Source organism: Populus nigra, chromosome 8, assembly GCF_951802175.1.
Source record: "Populus nigra chromosome 8, ddPopNigr1.1, whole genome shotgun sequence".
NCBI classification, from domain to species: Eukaryota; Viridiplantae; Streptophyta; class Magnoliopsida; order Malpighiales; family Salicaceae; genus Populus; species Populus nigra.
Window position 1 is genome coordinate 12011711 of NC_084859.1, and position 27043 is coordinate 12038753.

General features: G+C 30.8%; 1 protein-coding gene, 1 long non-coding RNA gene and 1 other non-coding gene across 7 annotated transcripts; 1 reads left to right on the top strand and 2 right to left on the bottom strand.

Annotated features, from left to right (window-relative positions):
• Positions 1-14278: 14278 nt before the first annotated feature.
• On the bottom strand, positions 14279-16564 carry LOC133700364 (protein HAIKU1-like). The gene has a single exon (XM_062123865.1). The coding sequence runs from the start codon at positions 15715-15717 to the stop codon at positions 14749-14751; it is 969 nt and encodes a 322-aa protein (XP_061979849.1). The 5' UTR covers positions 15718-16564; the 3' UTR covers positions 14279-14748.
• Positions 16565-23634: 7070 nt separating this feature from the next.
• On the bottom strand, positions 23635-23719 carry TRNAM-CAU (transfer RNA methionine (anticodon CAU)). Its single transcript is given in 2 exon segments — positions 23635-23670; positions 23682-23719. It is a non-coding gene; the product is annotated as a tRNA-Met (tRNA).
• Positions 23720-23789: 70 nt separating this feature from the next.
• On the top strand, positions 23790-26533 carry LOC133700508 (uncharacterized). Of its 5 annotated transcripts, none has more exons than XR_009843421.1 (3): positions 23796-24552; positions 24974-25952; positions 26054-26533. It is a non-coding gene; the product is annotated as an uncharacterized LOC133700508 (long non-coding RNA). The 5 variants fall into 5 exon arrangements; XR_009843422.1 differs by having other exon boundaries at positions 23799-25251; positions 25334-25952; XR_009843423.1 differs by having other exon boundaries at positions 23799-25251; positions 25345-25952.
• The last annotated feature ends 510 nt before the right edge of the window (positions 26534-27043 follow it).

Genomic DNA, 27043 nt, shown 5'->3' on the forward strand with positions numbered 1-27043 from the left:
GTGTTGTTTTTTTTCCCACAAATTCCAGCTACTATAGTAACTGGAAAATCAAGATTGATGACTTTTTGACCTAGAACACCATTTTCCAACTAATTATTTACCTAAAACACCTATAAAACACTTTAAAGACCTTAATAAACCCAGACATGGCCTTAAACAACCCAAAAATTCATTCCAAAACTCAAAATCAACTAAAAAAACTTCTCGAACTTAGATCTATCACCTCATATAAATTTAAATAAATAATAAATAATTTTTTCTCATCGAATGAAACTCATTGATACCAAAATAAACTTTTTTCATGGCCTGAATTAGTGTCATCTAAAACTTTTTCATTCTACCACTAAAACCTATCTAATTTCTTTCTCCTTTCTCAAATTACGGATAAAAAAATAAGAAAAATGAAATAGAAGAAGGATCAAAATGAACTTTTTGACTGTTTTTTTTTTCCCACTCTTGTCCTCCTCATATTTTCCTCAGTCAAAAATTTTGAATTAATTATTTTTTAATTTGACCTCAAATAATGGATGCAATCACTTAAAAAAATTGAGGATCAAAATATAAAAACTTCAATAATAAGTTAATGATGAAATGTAAGAGGCTCGAGAGCAATTCTCTATTGCAATTAAATCACATCTTTTAGAGTTTCTTATAATATAATTATGCAGCATATGCAATATTATATTAAGGATAATCTTGAAGATCGCAACATATTTACACATGATGAAGGCATATTTTTACTCTAAATCATGATGGGATTGTATTTATGTCTATTTATTTAGCTACGTACGATATAGCTAGTTCCATTTCTTTTTGGGAAAATTATTATCAACAATCTTCTTTTCTTTTTGAGTTTTTTTAAAATATCTTTCTAATAATTATGATGTTTTTGCTCCTGTATGCATCGCTAGTGAATTCCTAGATCAATTTACCACTACATAATTGACACACAGCTTGCATGAATTAGGTCCTATATATATATATATATATCAGTAATGAGTATAATAAGCAAATTCCATCTCTCAAAGTAGTTGAGAATATTTGTTCTCATATTTATATAATGCATGCCTCCACCAGAAGAAACAAAAGGACCTATCTTAACTATCTAGGTGGTGGTCTAATGGTAAGAGTTTGGGACCAAGAGGTTTACTCCCTCTGTAGTCTCAGGTTCGAGCCTTGTGGTTGCTCATATGATGGCCACTGAAGGCTTATATGGTCGTTAATTTCAGGGCCTGTGGGATTAGTCGAGGTGCACGCAAGCTGGCCCGGATACTCACGTTAAACTAAAAAAAAAAGGACCTACGTTAGATCGATCGAACTTGGCAATGATGTTCAATAATTCTGTGTATTAAAGTACAGATAAGCATAGCTAGCTCCAGTAAAGCAACATAAGAAGTTGAATTAAATGGTTCCATATCAATCAATTTAAGTTCCTTTATCATGTTTAGATCATAATATATAATAGAAAAATATTTATTTTCTCAAAAATCTCTTATATAATTCTTTCTAGGCTGGGAGGAATTTATTCCCGAGTTTGAACCTTAGTCAAAACTGTCATCCACCACTAATTAATTTTTATGTGTGATAAATCTCATCATGAGTTCCTAACAAAATATATTTATATAAGTCGTTCTATTGTGAATTTCTAATACAATATCTTGATGCGGGTCACCCATCTAAGTCTCAGTATCTAAATTTTTAATAACAACAATTGATATAGACATAAACAATACACTAGTTACAAAACATTTTTTTCCCCTAGGAGAACCTCATCATCCCTTCATACACGAGTATGTCATGTTCTTTGACATCTTCTAACCATTGTTATTTAATGGTGCACAACATTAAATCGTTAAGAATCATTGAGCTTTAATACACATCTTTTACAACCTCCAACAAAAACTATTAAAAATCATTGAGCTCTGAATATTAATTGAAGCAATACTGCCTTACTAACTAACATGGATAGAAACAATGGATAACAAGATTTGTTACAAGTCGAAACCCTCAAAAACCAAAAATACCATAATTATATCGAGCCACCAAAAATATTTAATTTTTATTCATTTAAGTTTCACATTGCCAAAAAACTATTACAATTTTTTATATAGAAAAAAAAAAAGAAAAAAACTAGAAAATCTTAATAATACATTATAGAAAAATAATTTTTTAAAAATAAAAAAATAAAAAAAGTATATTAATACAAAATAAATATGATAAAAATAAAATTAACTAAAAAAATATTTATGTCAAAATTCTCTTATAGAGTGTTTATTTGTGAGGTGTGCAGCACGGCACACCTCAATAAAAGCATGTAATACGTATTTTTTCAAGGGGTGCGAGAGTGTTTATTTATGAGGTGCGTCACGGAAAGCATATAATACATGTTTTTTGCGCACCTCTTAAACCAACACGCCCTAATTTGACACCTCAACGAAGGTAATTTTCCCTTAAAAGGGAATGCCTGCTCGGCGGTGGGTCTCAATTGCCGCTTCGATTCGATGAGCAGAATAGATTAAAAAATATGGCAGTCCTGAATGGCTGATACTTTTCACTTTACATAAGTTGATAGCACAGCTGATAGGGTTATCTGACCACTGCCCTATTATTTTGGTGCAATTTCATGTATTCTTGGGGAAAAACCCATCTCGGTTTCAGCTGGTGGTTTCGTTTTAGAGTGTGTTTGGTATTGTGGTAGTTGTTGTGATTGTGGTTTGAAAAAAGTTATTTTATAAAAAGTACTTTTAGTTGAGGTTGATTTGAAAAAATAGGTGTTTGGTTAAAACTGTGGTTGAAATTGAGGTTGAAAAAAAATAGTTTAATGTGTTTGGTTAAGTATGCTTTTAAAATTGAGGTTATAAAATAATTTTAAAAAATATATATTAATATTGATGGTTTTAAATTTAAATATTGTAGAATTAATTACTCCTATTACATCATGAAATAAAAAATACTTTATATAAAGTATTTTTTTATTATTCCATTAAACTATTTGCAATTCCATCATGTATAAATTTTATCCGATAAAAACTATAGTTTTCATGACTTGCAACAAATTCATAAATATAATGTGGTGGTTGACGCGCACCAACACATTCGATAGTTTTTTATTGTTCCAGTAAAAAGATAAAAAATTATAAATAATAATTAATTAAAAAAACACACAATTCTAAATATCACAAAAACCTATTCATAATTACCACCTAATTTTAAAACATAAATCAAAGTGTTAGGTCCACACATATAATCCAAAATCAATTATTTTTTTTATATATAATAAAACTAATTAATTATTAATACCTTTTTATTTTAAAAATTATTTATTTATTCTCTATGTATTTTCTTGGAAATGAATTAAAAAATAAAAAATATTTTTTTATAAATAATACATAAAATAAATTAATTTTTTAAATAAATTTTATACAAGAAATATATCTCTTTTCCAAAGCTATCATAATTTTTTCTAAAATAACAATAAGATGTTGCCATTACCATACTTATTTAATATAAAAATATCATTAAAAAAAATGACATCAACTAATCTGGAATCTCGGCATTCAAAAGCTTTTCTTTTTTTATTCTCATTCTCTACTTTCCACGTTTTCTAATCAGCAACCACGGCAAAAGCAAGACAGCCTTGCTTTTGCATTCCTGCGTTTGAAACACATATTTATGTGGGACCCATGCATCAAAAAATGTGACTTATTGTTTACCAAACACATTGTAATTGTGAACGCAGCTAAACGTGGACGCAACCACGTAAACAAACACAGTCTTAACTTGGACGAGATTTGCAGAATATGAGGGTAATTTGTTGTAGTATGGAACCTGAAGGATTCAGAGTGGTTAAAATGTTCAGGTATTCTCAGGAACCTAAATACTCAGCTGAAGGAAGCCGACATATATGTTAATGAACATGATGTAATTAGGGAATCCAAATTACTCCAGACGAATCGGATCCCTATCGGCAAGCCAATTCCAACCTATGGTCTGTATCCATGAAGCTTTAGTCGTTATGGAGGCAAAAAAAAAAAGAAAAAAAAAGGAGTTAATTGGTGCCTATTAAGAGACAGAAACAAATCCTCTTTTAACCTGTTAATTTCATTTAGAGGCGGGCAAAACTCCATTGTCAGGAACCGCGGAGATGAAGTTGTTCTCACTCAGCCAGCAGAGATTAAAGCCAAAGTCGTCGGTTATTACTCCATTCTGTTTAGTAATGACCGATGGAATAGGCCTAATATCGGTTCAGATGGCTTCACGAGGCCTGATAGCAGGTCTGCAATGGAATTATCAAATGAGGTTACTTTGGAAAAAGGCACAGATGCTGTGTGGAGTTGTGATGGATCAAAGGCCCCTGCCCCTGGTTCGGACGGGTTTAATTTTGCCTTCTACAAAAAGGCATGGCATCTAGTTGGCGAAGAGATTTTTGACATGGTAGGTGGTTTTTTAAACTCTGGCCGAACGCCAAAGGGCATTAACTGTTGTCCCCCCCTACAATAATCTATTTGCTACACACACATGAGCATATACTAGACTGGTGGCATGCGTTTTCCGTGTACCATTCTAATTTTTTTTTTTAAACATAAAAAAAATTATATTTAGATGATGTTAACATATTTTTAAAAAGTACAAAAAAAAAAATTGACTTGAGACATAGAGCCTCCTAAATCCAATAAAATAATTTCATTTAATTATATGATAGGAAAAAAAACAATGACAATAAATAAATTGAATTTGAAAAGAAAAACTGATAATGATGACCAAAAGAAAAGGAATATTTGTCAAAAGGGAAGAAATTACGAAGTTCATTTTTTTAAATAAACAATGTCGAATGATGAAATTGAAAAAAAAAATGAAAAAATAATATCAGCATGTGTTAACTTTTAAAACTTGTGACCTGATTTACTAAATTGAAAAAAGTTCATTTAAAAAATCATGAAGTCCAATTCCTAACAAATCAAATGTCGAATGATGAAATTAAAAAAAAATACAACTTAGAATTTTGAATTAAAGAGGGAAATTAAAAAGAAAAACAAATTCATAAAAGGATCTAAAATTAAAAAAAAAAAAAAAATGAGGACTAAATTTGATACAAATCATGATTATGGGTTCAAGGATGAAATTGGAAACAAATCAAAATATGAAAAAAGCACTAAGAGCAAAATTAGAAATCAAAACAATGAGGACCAAAGTTAAAATATTAGTAAATGAGAGGACAACTCTAAGATTTTGAATGGACATCATGAATTTTAAGGGGAAGGAAAGAGAAAAGAAGAAAGAAAAGTTTGTCGGTGACACACTGTCATATAAATGATGACACTCGTCGCCCCATGCAAAAAGATATGTATTGACATTTCCAACACCATCACAAAAGCTGTCATTTGGACATCGAGAGATGTCGTACAAGTCATCAAAAGACCGTGAGTGCCCGACCCTTCCTAGCGTATGCGTTGCACAAGCCATCCAACTTTTATTTTTAAATTATATTTTATATTTATAAAAATACCAAATTTCCCACTAAAAAGCTATGATGCTATGATGAAAATATAAAAAATCTCATGTACACTAGTTAAATAAGCTTTTCTTTTAAGGGTAATTTAGACATTTCATTGTGCTTTTATAATGCAAGAAGACCTACTTGTCCTTAATCAATCTGATAATAATTAATAAACTTTATAAAAAGATCATACTACCTTTGATAGCTAACTCATCATTTTTTATTAGAATGGTAAATCAATTATTATATTGTTTTAGTGAATAGTAAATCCTCCCACATCGAGCAATGTTTTTCCCTCCCTAATTAGCTTTTGTTTATAAATGGTTCGGTTGTTTCAAAAGTAATGGTGTAAAGTGAGCAGATGATTGGTAAGCAGAAAAAATGGTGTTAAGTGAGTCCTTTCAAATATAAATAATAATTAAAAAGCTATCACATTAATGGAAAAACTTCAAAAATCATAAACATAGAAACATGTGTTTGGAGAACCTTACAATATGGTTCATGATTGAGGAAGACAATTGAGGTTCTAAAAAGCAAACCATAATACATTATCTGACAACTAAGGCAAATATGTTGGAGCTTATATTTTTTATGATGACATTCCCTAGCATGATATATGTTATGATAAAACAAGTTTTTCTGAGTATATAGTTGTTGATTTTGGACAACAACTATTCAAGAACTTTTTTATGTGCAAGATCTTAGATCATAGACAAGTGGTGTTAAAAATAACTTCTATAAAAGAGCTAACTCTGAACAGTATGGTTCATGCTTACTTTCATCGAGAGAATTTAATTTCTCACTCGTTGTTGAGCAAGAATGGGTTTAGGTTGGTTTTTGAATCTAGTATGTTTATCCTCATAAAGAATGGGATGTTTGTGGGTAAGGAATATTTATATGATAGATTATTTAAGCTCAACGTTATGACTTTTATATCTAAAAACAAAAAAATTGATAAGGCTTCTTCTTCTATTTATTTGGTTGAGTATTCTTATCTATAGCATAGTTGTTTAGGCCATGTTAATTATTAAACATTTAAAAGGATTAGTAATTTGGGTTTACCCTTTAATTTCATAAATGTAAAATTTATATATAACCCAAATTGACTAGGATACGTTTTTATTTCATAAACAAGATGAGTAAACTTCTGGATTTAATTCACACTAATATTTATAATTTAAAGTTTATGTAGATTATAAGTAGTACTTTTATCAATGATTTCACAAAATATTATTATAAATCAAGTGAAAAGAATTAAAAAAAAATTATCTTCACTTAACCAATATTTTTTAGAGTTTTATGTAAAGTTGCGTTTTAAGTCAAATGACATGCCAGTTATTGCATTATTGTATATTAAAAGGGACGATTCATTAATAAAAATTCTATTACTCCCGTTGATATAAAATTTACAATAAAAAAAATGCTTGAATCACTTTTTTTTAAAAAAAAACAAGAAATTCGTGCATTGATCTGATTACATCATGCACTAAACATTATTTATAAATAATATTTCTTCTATAAAAGTTTATTATCCTGACACCAACAGAGACTAATGGCACTCTCTGTGTATAACGCATGTGTGCCAATATATGGTCACATGCACCAACAGACTCTATCAGCCCATATGATATGGACAAGAACTTCCATTATTTCTGCGAGGAATTTGTATGCATGATACTGGTTGCACATGTCCGTATTAACGTTTCTCTTTGTTTTTGTTTAAGATACAAAGATTTAATTTCCACTAGCTCGATTTTTGACGCACCCAAGTAGCACAAATAAACAAAAAAGAAAAATTGGAGTATCCACAAAACAATCATAATGATCAGGTTGAGAAGTGATAACATCGCAATTCGGCCTGCTACCAGAAGATTTTCAGAATCAATAATCAGGTTTTTCAGAGAACAAGATCCATGTTTTCTTGCAGTAGAAATGGAATTGTGAAGTGATTGATTGCATTTTAAAAAGCTGGTTGCAACGTCATGATGTTCATTGGGATTGAATAAAATAGTAGAGGCAATGATGCAGCTTTCTTGAATGGTTATTTCCCAGAGAAGGTCAGACGTAAGAAATAGTAAGCAAATACATCATCTCCCTTATTTTTCCTATAATGTGGCTATGTATGCGTGAATATATCAGTATTTGAAAGGATATGATAACTCGAAGGTCACTCACTAATTGGTGGTGACGTGAAGAGCACTATCCTGATGACAGGAACGTCTTGAGAAAGCGGCCTGCCTCTTTCATGGTGGGGGAAAGGCGAGTTTAGTGAGGTTGCAAGTTGCCAACTTGGCTAATAAAGAAACAAAGAAAAAACAAATTTAGATAGCCGTGGGAGCTAGAAAGCCCAGTTCTAGAGAAGGAATTGTTAGGTGGGGGTGGCCGAGTGGGGCTCACCGGAGAATATCTTTGCCTCAGTTTAGGTGTTTTCTTTAGTTATTCACTGGTTCTTTTTTTTTTTTTTTGAGAAAACTAGTGGGGTTTTTTAAAAAAAAAAATAGCATGATTTACTAAATTTTTTGGAAAATAACACGAGTTAAAAATATATTTAAAAAATAACATGGTTTGAATAAAACAATATTTTAGAATATCATTTTTATATGTAATCGTTATTTGAAATAGCAATCACGTTTTAAAATATATTTTTTTACATGACTGTTATTAGAAATAGTGGTTGTTTAATGAATATTTCAAAACATTTTTCTTTTGCAAATTAATTAGCCTCAACAAAAATCAATCAAATATTTTTATGAAAATCCAACAGCCAAAAGGTGGGATTAAATATCCAGTGGTTAAGAAAAAAAGAGGAGATAAAGTGATATCCTGTGAGAGAGAAATAAAAAAAAAGAGTCACCGAGGACATACTAGGATTCTATTTTCGACATACTCGGTATCGTTAAAAAGATATCAACGAAATGATTCTAACTACACTTTGAAAGAACACCAAGAAAGATCGTAATTAACCCTAAAAAAACCCTTAACAAATTACAATTATATTTAGTATTCTTTAGTGGTTAGAATTGTCTTATTTCCCTGTGAAAAACTTGTTTTTGATGCAAATGTATTAATGGATTTCTGTAGCAATGTACTTGTTTGGACCATGCGATTCAATTGTTTGATAAAATGTCTGCAAGAGACATTGTAGACGTGGAGGTTTTATTTGAGAGGATCACACAAATTTATACCCAACCCTTCGATTTCTTGGGATTCAATTTGGGTCTCAGAAAAACAAATTTTAATCTGCCATGAATTGCTTTAAAAAATAACTTGTTGTTTCTTTAGGTTTATAGTAGAGGGGATATGATTGTCAACTACATGTCATCTATTTTGTAACGCAAACTAAGATAGTATTAAATATTGTGATAGCGATTGTTTTAAAAAGTATTTTTTACTTGAAAATATATTAAAATAATATTTTTTATTTTTTAAAATTTATTTTTTACATCAACAAATTAAAACTATATAAAAACAAAAAATTTAAATAAAAATAAATTTTTAAATTTTTATGAAACACTTGATTGGCCGCGTTTCCAGATATGACCTAAATGAATAACAATTCTTTTGTATTGTATTATTGAAATTGAAAGTGATAAAATAAAAAATTCAAAACATAAAAATTAAATATATAGTTTTCAAAAATGAGGATTAATTAATTAATGCTATTAAATTATAAAGAATAAGTTATAATTAACTTCAAAAAGGTGGCAAAGGCCTTAAAGTCAATGAAGGAGTAAAGTAATGGACCAAAAGGCTAGCAAAAATAGGATATCATCTATAGGTTTGATTTGTTGATGCAATATGTCTATCTCTAAAGGACCCAGTCGATTTAACCCCACTATGCCCCTAATTTAATTGGTGAAAAGAAGGTTTGTAGCTTCTATTTCCTTTTTTGTGGATAGGTGCTTCAGTGGATGGGGCAAAGTGAGGATTATACTTTTGTGTGTATATATACTTTTCCAATTTATTCCTCCTGCTTTTGTTCGTTATTCGTGCACACATAAATGTACAGATAATTAATAAAAAGTTAACTCCCCTGTGAAATGTATTTTTCGCTGTAAAAGGAATTACTGTTCACTGAGACAAGATAGTAACAGTCTTGTTCTTTCAAAAAAAAAAAATTTAATTGGATTTAATCAAGTTGATGGTGGTGTAATTTGATATTTTAATAAATATATAATATATTTTAAAAATCAAAAGTGATATGAACTAAGTTATGTCTGAATTTTGTCTTAAAATATTTATTTATCAATTTTATGAAATTTGACATATCTTTCATACCGTACATTGAATCGAGTTAGAATTTTACAGGAAGATACTAGACACATAAAACTATATTGTGCTAAACTTTCAAGTCAATTGAATTTCATAAACATATTATTTAAATTAGTCAAACTTGTTGTTACTATTTTGACAAATTCATCGATAAAGTTTTTTTTTTTTGTTATTTTCAGCCCTATTAGTCCAAACCTATAATGAGTTAATTTTGGACAACAAAAAAAGATTAAATGAGTCTTATTTAAGCCCTATACTTATGCATGAGCTTGAGCTATAAGTGTTTCTGATGTGATTTTGATTCATTGAAGAATTTGAATCCTTTCTTTCCTAAGATATGTGTGGCAGTTAGGGGCTTTATAAATACTTTAGTTTCAGTTGTCTTTTATTTATTTTCATTCTCTTTAAGTTACATAAGATTAGAGAGCATTTTAACACTTAGTTTTTCTTTCTTAAATTATGTTTTTGGGTTTGGTTTATTAGCTAATGCTCAAGGTTTGTTTTATGGTCCAAGCCTTGTTCGGATCTATACTTTTGGGTTTCTTAGTAGAGGTTTTGGGTCAATTTTATAAGTGCGTCAATTTAGCCCACAAGAGTAGATCATTAGGGTTTTTATTTTTAAAAGTATAAATACTCTTTGTAAGGACAAAATATTCAGACTTTATAATACTATTGCTACCAAATTTATTCAGCATGTGTGAAAGAGATTTTGACATTCTTTGGTTCTCTAACGAACTAAATTGACTTATCAAAAATTAATTGGCTTCGTGATGTCTTTCTTATACTTCTCATTCGTGGATTGCTATTCGTAGGATAGGGTTCTTATTCCAATAAAGTTAGTGCCTTTGGACAAGTTTCTATTGTGTCACACTCCTATCATACTTGTTTCGGCTTTCTAGGATTCGATGTCGATCTTGTTGTTATTATGAAATTCTCGTCAAAAAGTGGTTAGCGTGTGTGGCATCTTCTAGCTATCAAAAACTTCCTCCAGATGTGTCGTTGAAATCGTCATGATGTCTCTTCCTATTGTGGCAGTGCATAGTGTTGATGGTGGGGCAATTTATCGCCAGCTATGCTTTTTTTTTTTTTCTCGCTTTCCTCTCTCTTCCCCCTCAACATTCTAACTGATCATTCAAAATTTCAGAGTTGTCCTCTTATTTATTTATATTTCAATTGTGGTCCTTATTCTTTTGATTTCTAGTTTTTATTCTTGGCCCTTTTGTAAAATTTTGATTGGTTTTCAATTTCATCATTCAATCTCAATTTCTGATATGCTATTTTTTTCAATTTGATCCTTATTTTTTTTTAATTTTTGTTCTTGACCCTTTTATAAAATTTTGACTTGTTTTCAATTTCATCATTCAATTTCAATTTATGATGTCATTTTTTTTCTAATTTGATCCTCATTCTTTTGTTTTTTTTTCCTTTTGTTAAATTGATTTTTCTTTTCAATTTCACCCTTAATTAAAAATTTATTATTTTCCTCTAATTTATTTTTTATCTCAATTTTGATCCTTATTCTTTTAATTGCTATTTTTTAATCTTGGATCCTTTTGTATAATTGAAAAAAAAATCTAATTTCATCCTTCAATATTTGATTGACTGCAAATTGAGCTTTGTGGTTTTTTTAAATAAGGTTCTTTTGGCCTAACGACTCAGGTCACTAGTTTGAAATTTAACACAAGTTAACATTATTTTTTTCTTTTTTGATTTCATCATTAGATAATTTTTTTAAAAGAAACTTTATAATTTCTTCATTTTTATGGGGTCGCTTTCTTTAAAGAAATTTTAATTATTTTTTGGTTCCATCCTTTGTATTTTTGTTCTTTTTAAAATTAATATTTTGATTCTTTTTAAAATTAATATTTATTATTTTTCTTATTTTAATTTTTATTGAATTATCCTATTATCATCATCTAGATTGCAAGGTTTGACAATAATATCGTAGAGAATCTTAGTAGTGGTGTTGGATATTAAATGTTTTTTCACTGATGGTGGCGATCATTATGTGCCGGAGACAATTGAGAGGACATGTTAGGGTAGGAATATTTTTAATTATCACTTTCATTTTCCCTTTCATTATAACATATAATGTTAGGTATCAATTTGAGAACTAGGAATAGACTGTAATGTCCTTGATCAGTGACTATAAGAACATGACTAAAGATTTGAAAGAGTGCATGCATCACTCTCAAACATATGATTAACAACTTCCAATTAGGAGACCCCATGACTCAAGATTAGCTCAATTAGGTCAGAGGAAAAATATAAAACCCATGACTGTAATGATGTCATGTCGGCTCAGTTAGAGACCGATGCTGGCTCAGTTCCATGACCGATTGCCTGGTGTCGGCTCGAATCAAAGCATTCAGTACTTGAATAGCATGATGACATGAATGCGGCAGTATTCATGAAGGGGAAAACAGGCACTCTCCTCTAAAGTCAACCGTATTTTACATTTCAGTTTTTCATCATGTTTCCTGCCAAGCAATTCCACTTCTTTGACTTGCAAACTTTGACGGCAGCTGAATAAATTCCTTTTACGCAAATCCATTAAAGTCCACAAGACCAATTCCAAGTTCCAACAGGGAAATTTCAAGACGCGCATCAAGGTAGCAATTTTCTCAAACACCAAAGGACTAAAACTAGGCAAAGCATCTAAATAAGTGAATGAATCACGAGCCATTAGAAACTATCAGATGCATATATCGCGACAACATAGACCAACATCAATATAAGTTTGCTCATGTCGACCAAGCATCAACCAAAACTTTTCACTTGATTTACTGGATCATATGAAAGAAAGCAAGCAACTTGTAGTTGTTCAAAGTGTTATAGCTGGATTTAGTAAATATGAAAGAAAGCACACGATCCAAGTATCTAAGAGAGCAATGCCCAAAAAAAGAGTACTATCAAATAGAGCATAATAATACCAATATTGCAAAACCAACTGACTGTACAAGGCAAATAATCAGAACCTGCAGTGAAAAAACCAGCGTATGTAACATTTCTAGAAATTTGATTTCCCATCAATGAGTTTTGGCATCAGAAATTAATCAACAAAAAGCTGTATAAGCAAAAATGTTACTAGAAGACAACTGCAAGGATTGAGGGGGATTTATATGAACAAGAACAAGAAAAGGCAGTGATCAAAGCTACTGGAGATGTGAATAAAGGTTAAGACTTTCTTGTAGAGATTCATAAGTTGTAGATAACCATTTAGCCCCACCAACAAATATATATACTTTGCAATTCCAGTCTAACCTGACCCTACAATAACCACATATATAAAATTAAAATTTGAAATTGTGTCCCCAAAGAATTTTTTGTGACCTTGTGCCGCAAATAATTGTGATACCGTATGGTGTACAGTCTCCAAAAGTTAAACGAACTTCTACATCGATGCAGACCAGACAAGACCAGAGAACAAAAACAGGGCAAGAATATTACAAGTAAAAGAGAAAAACCACTTTAAATACAATGCACACTCTTTGAAACTGATCCTAATAGCAACAGGGTCTTTGATTCCAGAAAATAGCTCCACCCCATCAATCCATCACTTAACTAGAACTCATCAGCTCAAACCTTCACCCAGTACAACCAAATGACATGCTACTGTGCTGACCTATCTAGCCAATGGCTTGTGCTTAAGATTTAAAGTCCAGGCACCCTTGCCCTTCTTTCCACTTTCACTCATCAGGCGCTTGCCTGTGTCATGCTTTAGTTGTTACTCTTTCTCTAAATACACCTGGTTGTGTAATTCCCATTAACTGATCATAACAATGAGACGCTATTATTTTGTTAAACCTCACCTCCCTTATTTTAAAACAAACACCATGTCTAACACTCTCTGTACTTCAAAAGCAATTAGGTCTTGAAAGCACAAGAGCGACTGGTCAATGTTCAATCACAATCATGTGGAATAATAATAGAGCTGTGCAGGGAATACAGTCCACAGCAAACAATGGTCGACTCAGAAATGCTGTCCAGGCATTACAAAAAGAACTCTATGGGGAAAACAGCTTATTGAAGGATGAAAACTAAAACCTATATTTTACCATGCTTAAGGTTGAAATGTTTTTGTGAGCAAGTTAGATGATGACATTAATACAAGGAAATAATGAATTCAAGCTGATGAGACTAAACAGCATTAGACAAATTGGAGATGTACGTGGATTGAAAACAAACCTTGGAAGATGCTCTTCTAAGTTCCAACATCTTTCAAAAAATATAGCACATGTTTCCTTTACACAGGAATAATCAGAAGAACAAATTATATCTAGTTTTCTATTTGCCTTCCTGGATAGCAGGTATGACAATAAAGCACAAACAGAACATTCACGATTAATTACAACAACAGGATAGCTGATAACATAATACAACCAGCAGTTGGTAATAACCAAACATCATGATCTAAAATTGAAACAGTTAAACACCATGAATCTTTCTTTCATTGTATAACACATGAAACAATAAAAGAAATGCATTAGAATTCCTTCCCGAGAAGAATTGAACTTCAAAGCAACTGAGATTTAATCCACAACAGTACAAGTACATAAGAATTCTCTCCTAAACAACCTACATGCTAATTTTGGTGTCTGTAAACCTACCTCCTTTCATGATACAGCAGTCTTACATGTTACAGCTTTTGTTCAGGTGTCCAGTCAACTTGGGTCTGAACTTCACTACATCACCCAAGTAACATTTATCCAAGAAATTAAAATAATTGCAGTTGTTAAAGATTCTAATCTCAGTACAAGCTGCACAACTAGTAATGACTATCAACAAAACAAAATGATAACAAAAACAAAGAAAGTTGAATAAACAAGAAGACTACAACTTTTTAGACCTCTTGCACAAGCAGTACTTGATCATTTTCACAACTGAAGTTCCTGTGAATCACAGATAAGCCTCCTCAAAGAGTGCACCAGCTTCTCATCAAACACAGAACTCCGCAAACAACAATGTTATCTCATGGACTATTGATCCCTCCATCTTGGACTTGAGACAGGGAAAAAACCTGAAGGTGATAATGGAAAAAAGCCCGGAGAAGGTGGAGGTTGAGGCCCTGGACCCAAAATCCCTGACTGAGCCATTGGTGAAAATGCAAAATTTGGTGTCAGTGGAGGAAACTGAACCCCAGGAGAAAGCAGAGGGTAAGGTGACCTTGGAGACAACAGATTCATGTAACCAGTAGGAGAGGGCAAAAGGAATTGAGATGTTGGTGAGGGTAAACAAGGAGGACCATTCATCCATGGGGAAGGGAGATTGGGCATAGGTGGGGCAGGACCATTCACTCCGGGCGTGGGTACTGGAGCCAGAGGTGGATTCAAAAGCAAACCACCAGAAGGCGGTTGGTGTTGAGGCTGAATTTGCCCTCGACCTTGTGGTGGTGGATGGGGTTGTAGCGGAGATTGAGCTTGGTTTCCCCTGGGACCAGGGTCTATCATTGTATTCTGAAGGTAGCGCATATACGCCGAAATAGGAGACTCTGCTGTACTTGCCCAACCCGAGTCCCCAGGTATAAAAGGCGGCGTCATTGTTGGAGATGGTAGCCCAAATTGGCCAGGTGGGTGTGGCATTCCTGGCCTAACGAATGCATTATGGTAAGGAACTGGAGGTGCCACTGCTGGAGCTGGGACTGGTGGGGGGATATGAGGTCGATTGATAGGCGTTAAAGGAGGCGGTCTAATCTTCTGTAGCCGCATACTTTGAGGCTTAGGAGGATTCTGGGGAGGTCTAGGCAAAGGTTCTTGTGAAGGGGAGCCAGTTAGTTGCTGAACAATGTTTCTAAAGTCATTCTTGCTTATGTTGTAGACCTGAGGTTGAGGCTGTTGCCTATTGGGATTGTTTGCAAAATTGGGTTGGTGCAAAGGACTCTTCTTTATATTCTTGCCTATCTTGTTCACACCCAAGTGATCACTCTGCCTGTTTTTCGAGTTATCCATTGTTTTTTTTTAAAAAAAAAAAAAAAACCTTGTTCCTAGCAACTCAATACCAATATTATGATTTAACCAGAAAGTCAAACAATTAAAGGCTTCAAAACAATACCCAGAACTCCAAACTTTAAGCTTGAATAAGCTAGATTCTATTATTCTGAATATATCCACAAAGTCAAAACATTAGAAAAGCTTCAAGGGCAACACCCATAACTCCAAAATGAAGCTCATCAAAACCCTAATAGCTCAATGCCAAAAGAGCAAAAAAAAATGGAAGATAGAAAGCTGATATTCAAGAGGCAAAGAGAGCATACCCTTTTAGTCTCGTCTCTCCAAAACTAAAATCCCAAATTGGATAGAATCAACTGGAAAGCTAGTCACCTCAAAATCCAATTCCTTGCATAAGAAACCCAAGCTACAGAATCCAAATCTCTCCAAACAAAGAAAAGAAAAACTTAACCCAAAAGAGCAAAGCCCAACAGAAGAGATCAAAAGCCAAATATATATGAAGTCCAAAAAAGAAAGAAGCAGCAACTCTAAACCCAAAAATTCAAAGGAAACCCCACCTTGTTTTTCTACAAGGAAGAAAGGAGGAGAAGTAAAAAAAGGTAAACGCAAGAGAAGAAAAATTACGAGGGACGGGACGACAGGCTTGGCTTGAAAACTGCAGAGAAGAATCCGGAAATATTTCCAGAAAGAAAGCAAGCAAAGAGAGGAGCGTAAGAAAGAAACCCTAGCAATCACAGAGACCGGCCAGTCAAATTCAATGGTGCGTATAATTGAAAACAAAGGAATTGAATGCTGTAGTTGGGACTTGGGAATGGGATGGAGAGAGAAATAGAAGCAAGAGAGAGGGGTGGGTGTGGGGCCCTTTTAGACATAACAGCTAACACGTTATTACAGTCCATTACAATTGGACTTTGCTGCTGTGACTTTTTCTTCTTTCTTTTATGGGCTTTTCTGGGCTGGTCTGTTATGCATACACCGGCTTTGGTGTGAAACCTCGATGTGGGTTAGGTGGGAAAGGAGGGTTTGTTTTTTTGGTTTAATTTGGATTTTAAAGTGTTTTTAAAATTGTTTTTTTTATTTAAAAAATATCAAATTGATAATTTTATATTTTTTATGATTTTTATGTGCTAATTTTAAAAATAAAAAAATATTTTTAAAAAACATCTTATATTGTAATATCAAACACTAATAATATCAACTACTAGTTAGTTGTTCAATGCAACGTTACCGAGAATTTTTTAAAAATATTAATAAATTTATAGTACTTGATCTGACATTACTTTCAAACTAAATCAAATATAAGTTGACATTATAGGTGTATCCATTACTTCTATCAAAACTCAGTTTAACTTAAAAAAAATTCAATATAATATTGATTTAAAATTATTTCTATTTAAAAAATAATAAAAAGATAATATTTTGAATTGACTCAAGTCAATCAAGGTTGAACCCATATCATGACTCAAATCATGGGCCCAACCAATGTTAGTAACTTTATTTTTCAAAATTTATTTTTATTTAATCATATGATAATAAAAATAGATATTTGCAAGAAAGAAAACAAATAAAGTTATAGAGGATAAATATATTTTCATGTCAAATTTTCATTTTCAAATTTATTTAATTTCTATTTGTTTTGACAACAAAATAGTTCTTTTTTACTAGTAGCATAGTAATAACAATCAGAAAAATATTCAGAAAAACTATAACAATTGAACTAAAAAAGAAAACATATATTTTTAATCAAAAACCTTATTTGCACATTTCTTTTTTATTTTGACAAAAATATATTTTTAAAAAATATATATTATTTTTTAAGCAAAAACTTATTATGAAAGTAAGTTTCAATTAGAAATCTTGCAAACTTATATGAAAAACAATATATGAGAACAATAAATTTAAAAACAAATATAAGAAGTTTACAATAGAAATATTAAAAAAATATCATATTCTTTTTAATATTAATGAGAAAATTATTTTAAAAAATCTACATATAAAAATAAAACATAATTATTCATAAAGAAATCCATAATGTAATCATGAGAAAGCCCTAATATTTTAAAAAACAATGGCATGTTTTTGTACAAGCAACACTTTTTTTTAATAAAAGGCAGAAAAAATTAAAATAAAGGCATGTTAAAAACTTTAATAATTTGAAATAAGTAGGAAAAATATATCTCATCAATCTAAAATTCATTACCTTATTAATTCATCTCTTTATTGTTCTAATGAAATTATTATTTTTAATAAGAAGCATTGTTTTTTAAATAAAACATTATCATGATCTTAAAAGCAAGTTTTAATTAAAAAAAATGAAAATTTCTCAATATTTATGTGTGATCAAAGAAAAAAAATAATTAATATGATAAAATCATATTATAAATCTATTAAATTTTATTTTTATTGAATATTCATGAACAATTTTTTTTTCAATATTAGGTATATGATAATTGAAAAATAAATTATTTACATGTTATAAAAACATATTAAATTATTCAAGAACTATGCCAAAATTGAATAATAATTTAAATATCAAGTTAAGAATTTTATTTATAATGCATTTCAATCAAAATAAAAGAAAATTGAGAAAAATTCTTAGAAAAAAAGCTAAGTGTCTAAGCTGAAAAGATTGGGTCTGCGCGATTGGTCCAACATAATGAAGAACTGGCACTTGCGAGCTTACCTGTCTTCTTGATCATTTTTTTATGTTTAAGCATGGATGACATGTTGTCCATCATTTTATTAAAAAAAAATTTAAAGTAAATGACATGTCATTTACTGATCCAGATTTTGGCAACTAACGATTACTAAAAAGTTGGATTAAGGTTTTGTTTTTACTCAAAAGCACATTTTCATCTAAACATACCTAATAAAAACCATAAGAGTTTTAATAAACTAATTGTTAACCTCAAAATACCTCTAAATTAGTTTGAAAATATAAAATTAAACTAAATAAAAGTGATTTTATTAACCTCAATCTACATTTTTCGGACAAGATGGAAGTTCAAAAGGACTTTAATGGCATTCCTCTTATTAAAAGGAGCCCAAGAACACTAAAATCAGCTTTTTATTGCTAGAATGTGACCTACCAATTACTTTCTCTTTCCTCTTAAATTTTATGGACTAAAACATAAAACAAACAGAGTATAGGCATGAGAAAGTAAAATCCTCAAAACACAAGAACCAAAAATAAAAAAGCTAAAATTCCAAGATTAGAGTGAATTTTTCCATGACTCATGAACATAATGTAAACGAATGGAATTGTAAAAGAACATAATGTAAACGAATGGAATTATAAAAAAAAAAATCGAGATCCGAAACAAATAATTAACAAAGAAAAAAAAAGAATGAAGTGGGCTCGTACACAATGTGCCTAGTGCGTCAGAACAAGATTTTCCCTTTCTTTTTTAGTATATAATTAATAAACATATTGGTATATAAAAAATAATAATTAATGCAACACTGTTTTATTTAGGGGTGTATTTAGAAGTGCTTATTCTTCTATTTTTAAGTGCTTTTTAAATATATGTTTGGTTTAAAAAAGCATCAAAACGATGTTTTTTTTACTATTTTATAATGATTTTGATGTGTGATGTTAAAAATAAAAAGAAATCTAAAAAATTTAATATATTTTCAAATAAAATTTTATTTTAAAAAGAACTTTACAACACAATCTTGACACAATAAGTCAATGAAACTCACATAGATGATGCCAATTTTTGCTTTATTTCTTATTCTTTTTTTCCCCCACATTTCTTCGATGGTCAACACTCACTCAAATTAATTGGTTTAGTTTGATGGCAATTTATTTATTTTGTGATTCTTATGAAAATAAAAGTAAAAACAAATTATTTGTAAGAGTTTTTGCATGAGTTTTCCATTTATTTATTTATTTTATTAGATATTTAATTGGTTAAGTTAGGTTTTAATATGTTTTTATATTTATCAAAAAAAATATGTTAACAAAATAGAAGAAAAACTATCTTCAAAATAAAGTTTTACATGTTACCATTATCACATTTAGCGGTCACTTCATTCATATTAGAAATTATCTTTCTCTCCTTAAACTAGTACTATTTTCAAATTGATATCAGAGCACAAATGTTTCTTTAAATTGTCTTTGCCATGAAGTTTAACTACATCAACTTTATTTATTGAAAAACTTAATGCAATCCTCTTATTAACAGATATTAACTATCATATCCTATTAATAGCAAAAAGAATGTTCTTTCTATAGATTTGTTTATTGTTAAGCAAAGTGTCATGAAACAAAATCCAGCTTTTGATTTCTAGTTTAAAAAAGATAAACTGTTTTGTCCTGGACCCTCTCCACCTTAACCAATTAGGCCTTCATTTGTATTGTTGGTTTAACCACTACTTATATTGTATGAGATATTTTTAACATGCATTTGAATCAAATTCTTACTTGATATAGGTAAAACTTTATATTTAAATTCAGAAATGACACATTATATAGTAAAAAAAACCATGATTTTACAAATTCTAAAATTACAACTAAACTATAGAGAAAACTATGATTTAATGAACTCTAAATATCAATAACTAAATTCTAATAACACACAAAACTTTTTAAATAAATATCTCAAATTTAATTAGAAAATGAATATGAAAATAACAGTGATAAGTAAAGAAAAATCTGAAACAACAATATCTAAACGTAATTTGAGCATGAAAACCTGGAACTTTATAAAACTGAGCTTGTATAATGCATGAAAACCTGGAACCTTATAAAACTGAGTTTGAATAATGCACTTATAAAATTTCAACTCGATTCAACAATTGAATTAAAAGTTATGTTTGTTTTTGTTAGTAAATTCATTTCACTCATATAGGTTTCTTCTTAGATTTGAACCTATCGTTCTTATCTATGACTTATCTACTAGATGTTCTACTTCAATCCCCTTTACTTGTGAAAGACTTGATCTTAACTCAACACCTTAATCTCATTCGGGCTTTTTTTTTAGATTTGGACTTATCATTCTTATTTTTTTAATGTACCTATTAGATGTTCCACATTCGTGAAAGACTTGATCTTGAGTCAACACCCGAATCTAGATATAGTGTCTTATCGTTATACTAAAGATAAAAATATAAAATATTTAAAGCGTTGAAAATACCCATATCATTTTATAGATTGACAATATAAGTATTATCATTGATTTTTCTTAGTACGTTGTAAGGTCTATCCATACTTCTTCTTTTACAGCTTATTATATGTTCATACTAAACATCTTTGCTTGAATATAAACACCATTACCATATATCCTTCCTTGAACACTTTGACATGATAGCGTTTATCAACAGTCTCCTTGTACTTAATATTAGTTTGTTATAATTTTTATCTCACCTCTGCCTATACATCTTGCACATTATCAGTCATCTTCTCTGTAACAGTGTTATGCAACACTTTTTATAAATTAGTACAAGATTCGTGTGCGCGAGCGCATTGTGTTTTGCTCTATTGTATTTGAGCAAATACTTCGTATGATTTTTATTTTAAGTTAACAGAAAATACTAGTAGATCAATTGCTCAAATTGAATATGTTAATGCAATTGGTAGTTTAATATATGTCATGCATTGTACAAGATTATATATTGCTTTCATAGCATGCAAATTATCTATATACACAAATAATCCTAGTATGGATCATTAGATAACAATTATAAGAGTACTTGGTTACTTAAAAAGTACTATGAATTTTGGATTATTTTATAATAATTTTCTAATTGTACTTAAATGTTATATTAATGTTAGTTGGATAACCAATGCAAGTGATAATAAGTAACCTTTAGATGAGTATTTATTTTAAGAAGTGGATATGTATTTAGGTTTTAAAGAAACAAACATGTATAACTGATTCTACAATGGAATCCGAGTTTATAGCTCTAGCAACCGCAGGTAAATAGATAAAATGGTTGAGAAGTATGTTATTGGACATTAAGTTGTGGTCATAACCAATGCTTTTTATCCCCTTATACTGTGATGATTAAGCAATTATGTTTAAGGCATTTAGAAAAAATTACAATGCAAAATCTAGACATATCAGCTTGACACATGAATATATAAAGAAATTAATTTCTAACAAGATAATTACTATTTTGTATGTCAGATTTTGTAATAATCTAGCATATCATTTCACTAAAAGTCTCTAAAAAGATTTAGTTAGAAGTAATTATGCTAGTATTGGCTTGAGACCATTTAGTTAAGCTTATTAATAATATGAACCTAACTTTTACTAGTACATTTGCTAATTAGGAATTTCACAATAATGTATATTAATTTGTGTCTAAAATCAAGATTTACAAAATTAGTATCCAAATTAAATGGGATAACGAGTGATTAACATTATTAATGAAACCTCAATGTGATAAGGAAATTTCACCTATATGAACATAAGAAGCGGTGCCGCTTCAACAAAAGTTTGGAGAACTCTATAAATATTCATGAACTTAAAAAGTAGCACAAGGCCATATTAGTGCTAAAAAATAGCGAACTTCTGTTTTGGGTTAATTGGATTATGTTGTAGGATTTCTAATTATATTGAATAAAATTCTGATTTAAGTTTTTTTGTCATTATGATTTCTTTATAGTTTTCAAAAGTTTACACTAAGAAGAGATTTAAATTGAAAGATACTTTCTTTTATAAATAAAACATGGTACAACCTAACATTACAAGCTAAGAGGGGGATTGTTATAATAGCTTGCTTATTAGATAAATAAACAAAAAGAACTTCATCTCATATTAGAAAGGTAAGAGGTTTTCTTATACCTTATAATATGAAGGATACCAAATCAACTAACTTGGATGTTAAAGGGAAGATTTAGAGGGAAAAACAAAATTTTTATATATAACACCTGGCACTTGGACACTTAACATTATATAAAATATTTTTTATTTTCAAAATTAATTAATTACGCATGACATTTCTTACTAAGTTATTCAATTAATTTATTTGATGGGTTACCTTTTAAATTCAACAAACATATTGGTTTGAAGAGGTATACCTTTAAATTCTATAGATGCATTAGTTTGAAATGATATTATTTCCCTTCTAAATATCAGTTTGAAATGGTGTTATTTTCCTTCTAAATATTAGTTTGATACCAGCAGAAATCAATTAGAAAATAATCTTTTTTCTCGCCCTATTTTTCTCTCAATAAACTCCCTATTTACATTTATAAAAAAAAACAAAACACAAAATTTAAAAAAAAACCTATAGAACTTGTTATCTATATATATTGCTTTAACTCTGTCACAAATACGGTGAGGGCAATTAATATTTTAAAAATAATAATCTTCACACCTTAAAACCTGATTATTATACTCATTGACTTAATAGGAAGTCACTAATGACATCCTAATAGTTACTCCCTGAAACTCATTAAAAAAAACAAAACAAAACAAGTACAAGAAGAAGAAATAATAAAATTCATGACCAACAAAAAATGATGAGAATATCTTCACTTATGATTTATCTCTTGTACTTATATTTATTTTTTTCTTCCAAATAAATATAAAAAATAACTAACAAAATTCCACTAAAATTTACATGTATATTGCATAGATCACAAAGCGGAAGAAAAAAAAAGCATAAATGATGAAATTAATATATTGATTCCTGTTATATAAAAGAAAGAGAAGGTAGATGATGAAATTAATTTAATGTTGTTTTTTACTAAAGGCTTGTTAGGGATTGTAGAAGCGGTTACGGTTCAAAGTGTTTTTTACTTAGAAATACATTGAAATAATTTATTTTTATTTTCAAAAAATATTTTTTAATATCAATACATTAAAATGATTTAAAAACATAAAATAAAATTTTAAAAAATAAAATAAAATAAAATATTCAGACTATGATAGCCTCACTCTTTCTCGGGAAGGTTACTAAAAAGAATGGGGTGAGAGAGGCTCGAACTCTCGACCTCAGGATAACTCAGAAGCTATGAGACCTACGCGCTAGCCAACTGCGCCACCACCCCTTTTGATGATGCCAATTAAATATATAATATAAGTACTATGAGAGTTAATGTTCATAGCATCGAACAGCTGAGTCCTCAAACACCTTAAACACAAGTCCCTGACCTTGTTTCCTTCCGAAATCGGACGGTCAGTCACCGTTTTCTCAGTTCCTGCTAACACACAGCACGTAAAAATAAACTCCGCGCATGTCTCTATCAAATCACAATTCACAAAGACAGAATTTCCACAAACTCTATCTTAGCCAACTGCTGCATTTTGAAGAGGTACTTTTTAATTTCTCTCTTTCACCCAATCTATTCATTTCTTGATCTCTGAACAGCGACCCCTTGCTATTAATCAAAGCATCTTCTATTTTTTTTCTATTTTGTTTTAAAAAAACCCTTCTTTTCTTTTCCTTGAATGAAAAAATGTTTGCTTCGGCTTCTTTTGGTTTTTTTTTTTTGGTCTCAAACTTGCCACAGCTGGTTTACTGCTTATATATAAATGTTTCTCTAGGGTTTGCCTGCTTTTGTTTGTAAGACGTAAGTCATTTTTTTGCGGATTAAATGAAACCCATTATAGCTTTTCAAGTTTTGTTGAGGAAGTACTTTATGTGAGTGTGTTTGATTAGTGTTTTAGTCGCTGACTTACCGTATAAGTGACTGATCCGAAATTGAGATACTGCATGTGCAAATGAGGTTGGATGTCTAAAATTATGCAACGTGCTTGGATGGGAGGGATCTCTTATGATTCAATGAAAATGGGGGAAAACTTGAGATGAATTGTTGCTGGAATCCATCTGTTGCTCTTCCACATGGTCCATAACACGCTTTCAATTAGAGATATATATAAGGTAAATGAATAAATTGTCTCTACCAATGATGTTTCTATAATGTTACTTGATACGCTACCATTGAGTATACATGACATTTAGTACATCAGCTTATAAGAAGCAACTGATGAGTCTCAGTTGTAAAGCTGAATCATTCGCTTCTATGCTTGACTGCTTATCTGTAATGTATATATCCTTGTGCTTTTGTAATCCAAAAATTTTAATGCGATTAATGTCTATTATGTGTGGTTTTAGCGTGATGATCATCTTATGTCTCTGAGGCATCTAATGTCATGCTGTAAAGTAAACTGCTAATAACTTTGTTTGAATGCTTTTGTTTATGATGTACATCTTCATGTTTTCACAATTGAAAAGTCGCTGTATGATGGGCATCCATCGTGTGCATTTGGTCTTGAGATTGACTTTGTATCTTGTGTCTAAGATCTCCAAGGGCATGTCATTTTTGGGAAAAATATCTTGGATGCAATGCTTCGTCAGTTTGGATAGATGCCGAGGAAAAGGCAAGTTTCTCTCCCAAGTATCACGCAAATGAAGTCACTGAAAATGAGTTCTCTTTGCTCAAATGTTTGAATGTTAGTAGGTTTTAATAAGTTTACGTGTAATCCTTCAAGAATAGTGTGGTGTTGCATGTACAGATATTGCAATCCTTTGTCCATTTGTATGATCAAATAGACAATGGAACAATAAGCTAAATTGCAGGTCAGAAACATGAATTGCTTATAAAAAATTATGAACAAAGCCATAGCTTGATTTCCTTCTAATTTATTTATTTTATGTGAAGTTTTTATGCAGTTGATAATTGTTATACAAAATGGAAAATGGGCGAATTATGAACTCTTCTGTAATACAAGATGGTTTTATGATGAAAACTCATGATGAAGAAGAGCCCTCCAAAATCCATAATGACATTATTACTAATCGTTGAAAGAACCGTGAATGGCAACATAGATACAGGGCCTGAAAACGCCTTGAAGCAGATATGAAGTAGGACTCTGACAAACCAGCTATCACCATCACAAGTAGAAGTGGAACTGAATGGGCATCATAATAGTTGCATAACCCCTATTCCTTGTAAAAGAACTGGAAAAAAGATGCAAGAAGAGCTCATGCATATAGGCATATGGAAGAAACACGTAATGCTTCTGCTATTTCTGCATTGCCCTTAAATATTGAAAGTCAGACAGTATGCTTGGCCAATGCAAGAATGACAGGGGCACCACAAGAGAGGAAAAATCATTCGGAGATTTCTGTTAGCTTGTGGAGTGGTGAAACATATAATACCAAGCCGGGTCGAAGAGATTGGAAGGCAGAGGCAAGTAAAATAAATAAATAAATGTGTTTGTTGGGCTTAATGAATTTGCAGAGACATTTTGATCAGCAGGTAGTGATTGTGGAGAATAGTGAGTTCTGATTGCCCCACTAATCTATACAATGTGTTGAAGTGCAGATTGTCTAGACATGGATTAGGAAATTTTATTGTCTTTTTCTGTTACTTTTGCAGCTTCTGCGATTACAGATAGGATGGGAGAGCGTCAAAAAACATAGCCAGCAAGTTAACAATTGCATACCATCAATTTTGTTGCAGGAAGAATAACAAATAGCAGAAGCTTCGCCGTGAATTTTGCCTTTATTTTAAGGTTAGGTCAGTGTTCAGGAATGATTATAATATATGGTGACTCTACTGTGAAGTGTAACATCATTGTGCATACAAGACAGAGGATTGTTATATACGCACCACAATGGAACATGAAATATGAAACTTTGCTCATGTCAAGGCAATACTTCTGCGTCTTCATGCCTTTATATATGGGAATAGGAAGATGAATCTTGTCCAAAATCAATGTTTTCTTGAGTAATAATAGTGTTAAGACTCTTGAAAATTGTATTCGCGTATGATTCAAGAAACTTCAGTGTTTTGTTGCTTGTAAAAGAGTTCATGGTCATCGACCTCTCATTCCATTAATATGATTTTTATACAAAATGCGGGGCTGATGTTCCTCTTCTCCAGACCCCCCCCCCCCCTTTTTTATTTCATGGCTCATTATCCTACAGAGAATTGCTTATGCAATTTTGTGGTCGATCTGTGCAGTCTGTTTCTAGATGGGCCTAAGGTGATAGTATCCATATAGACGAGAACAAATTTTTCATATTGTTTTATCCTTTGTGATGCTTTTATCATCTAGCTCTGTCCGTGCACGCAAATTTGAAACTCCATTTATTTCAACTTTTTTTTTTTAATAATCATGGTGATTATATTGCAAGTGGTAGCTGCAGTAGTCAATCCTCCGTATCAGAACTTTGATGAGGGCTCATGCCTTTGCATTGCCTGAAATCAGTGCTTTCCAGGATTAATCAAAAGTTTAGACTGCCAATTGTTTCAACCAGAACTGGAAGCTTATGCCATTCTCATCGCAAGCAGCTGTAAAGCAGCGACATGAAACTTTTGAAAGTAGTATGCAGATGGCTTGTAAAGATTCAGCGACTATTGTTC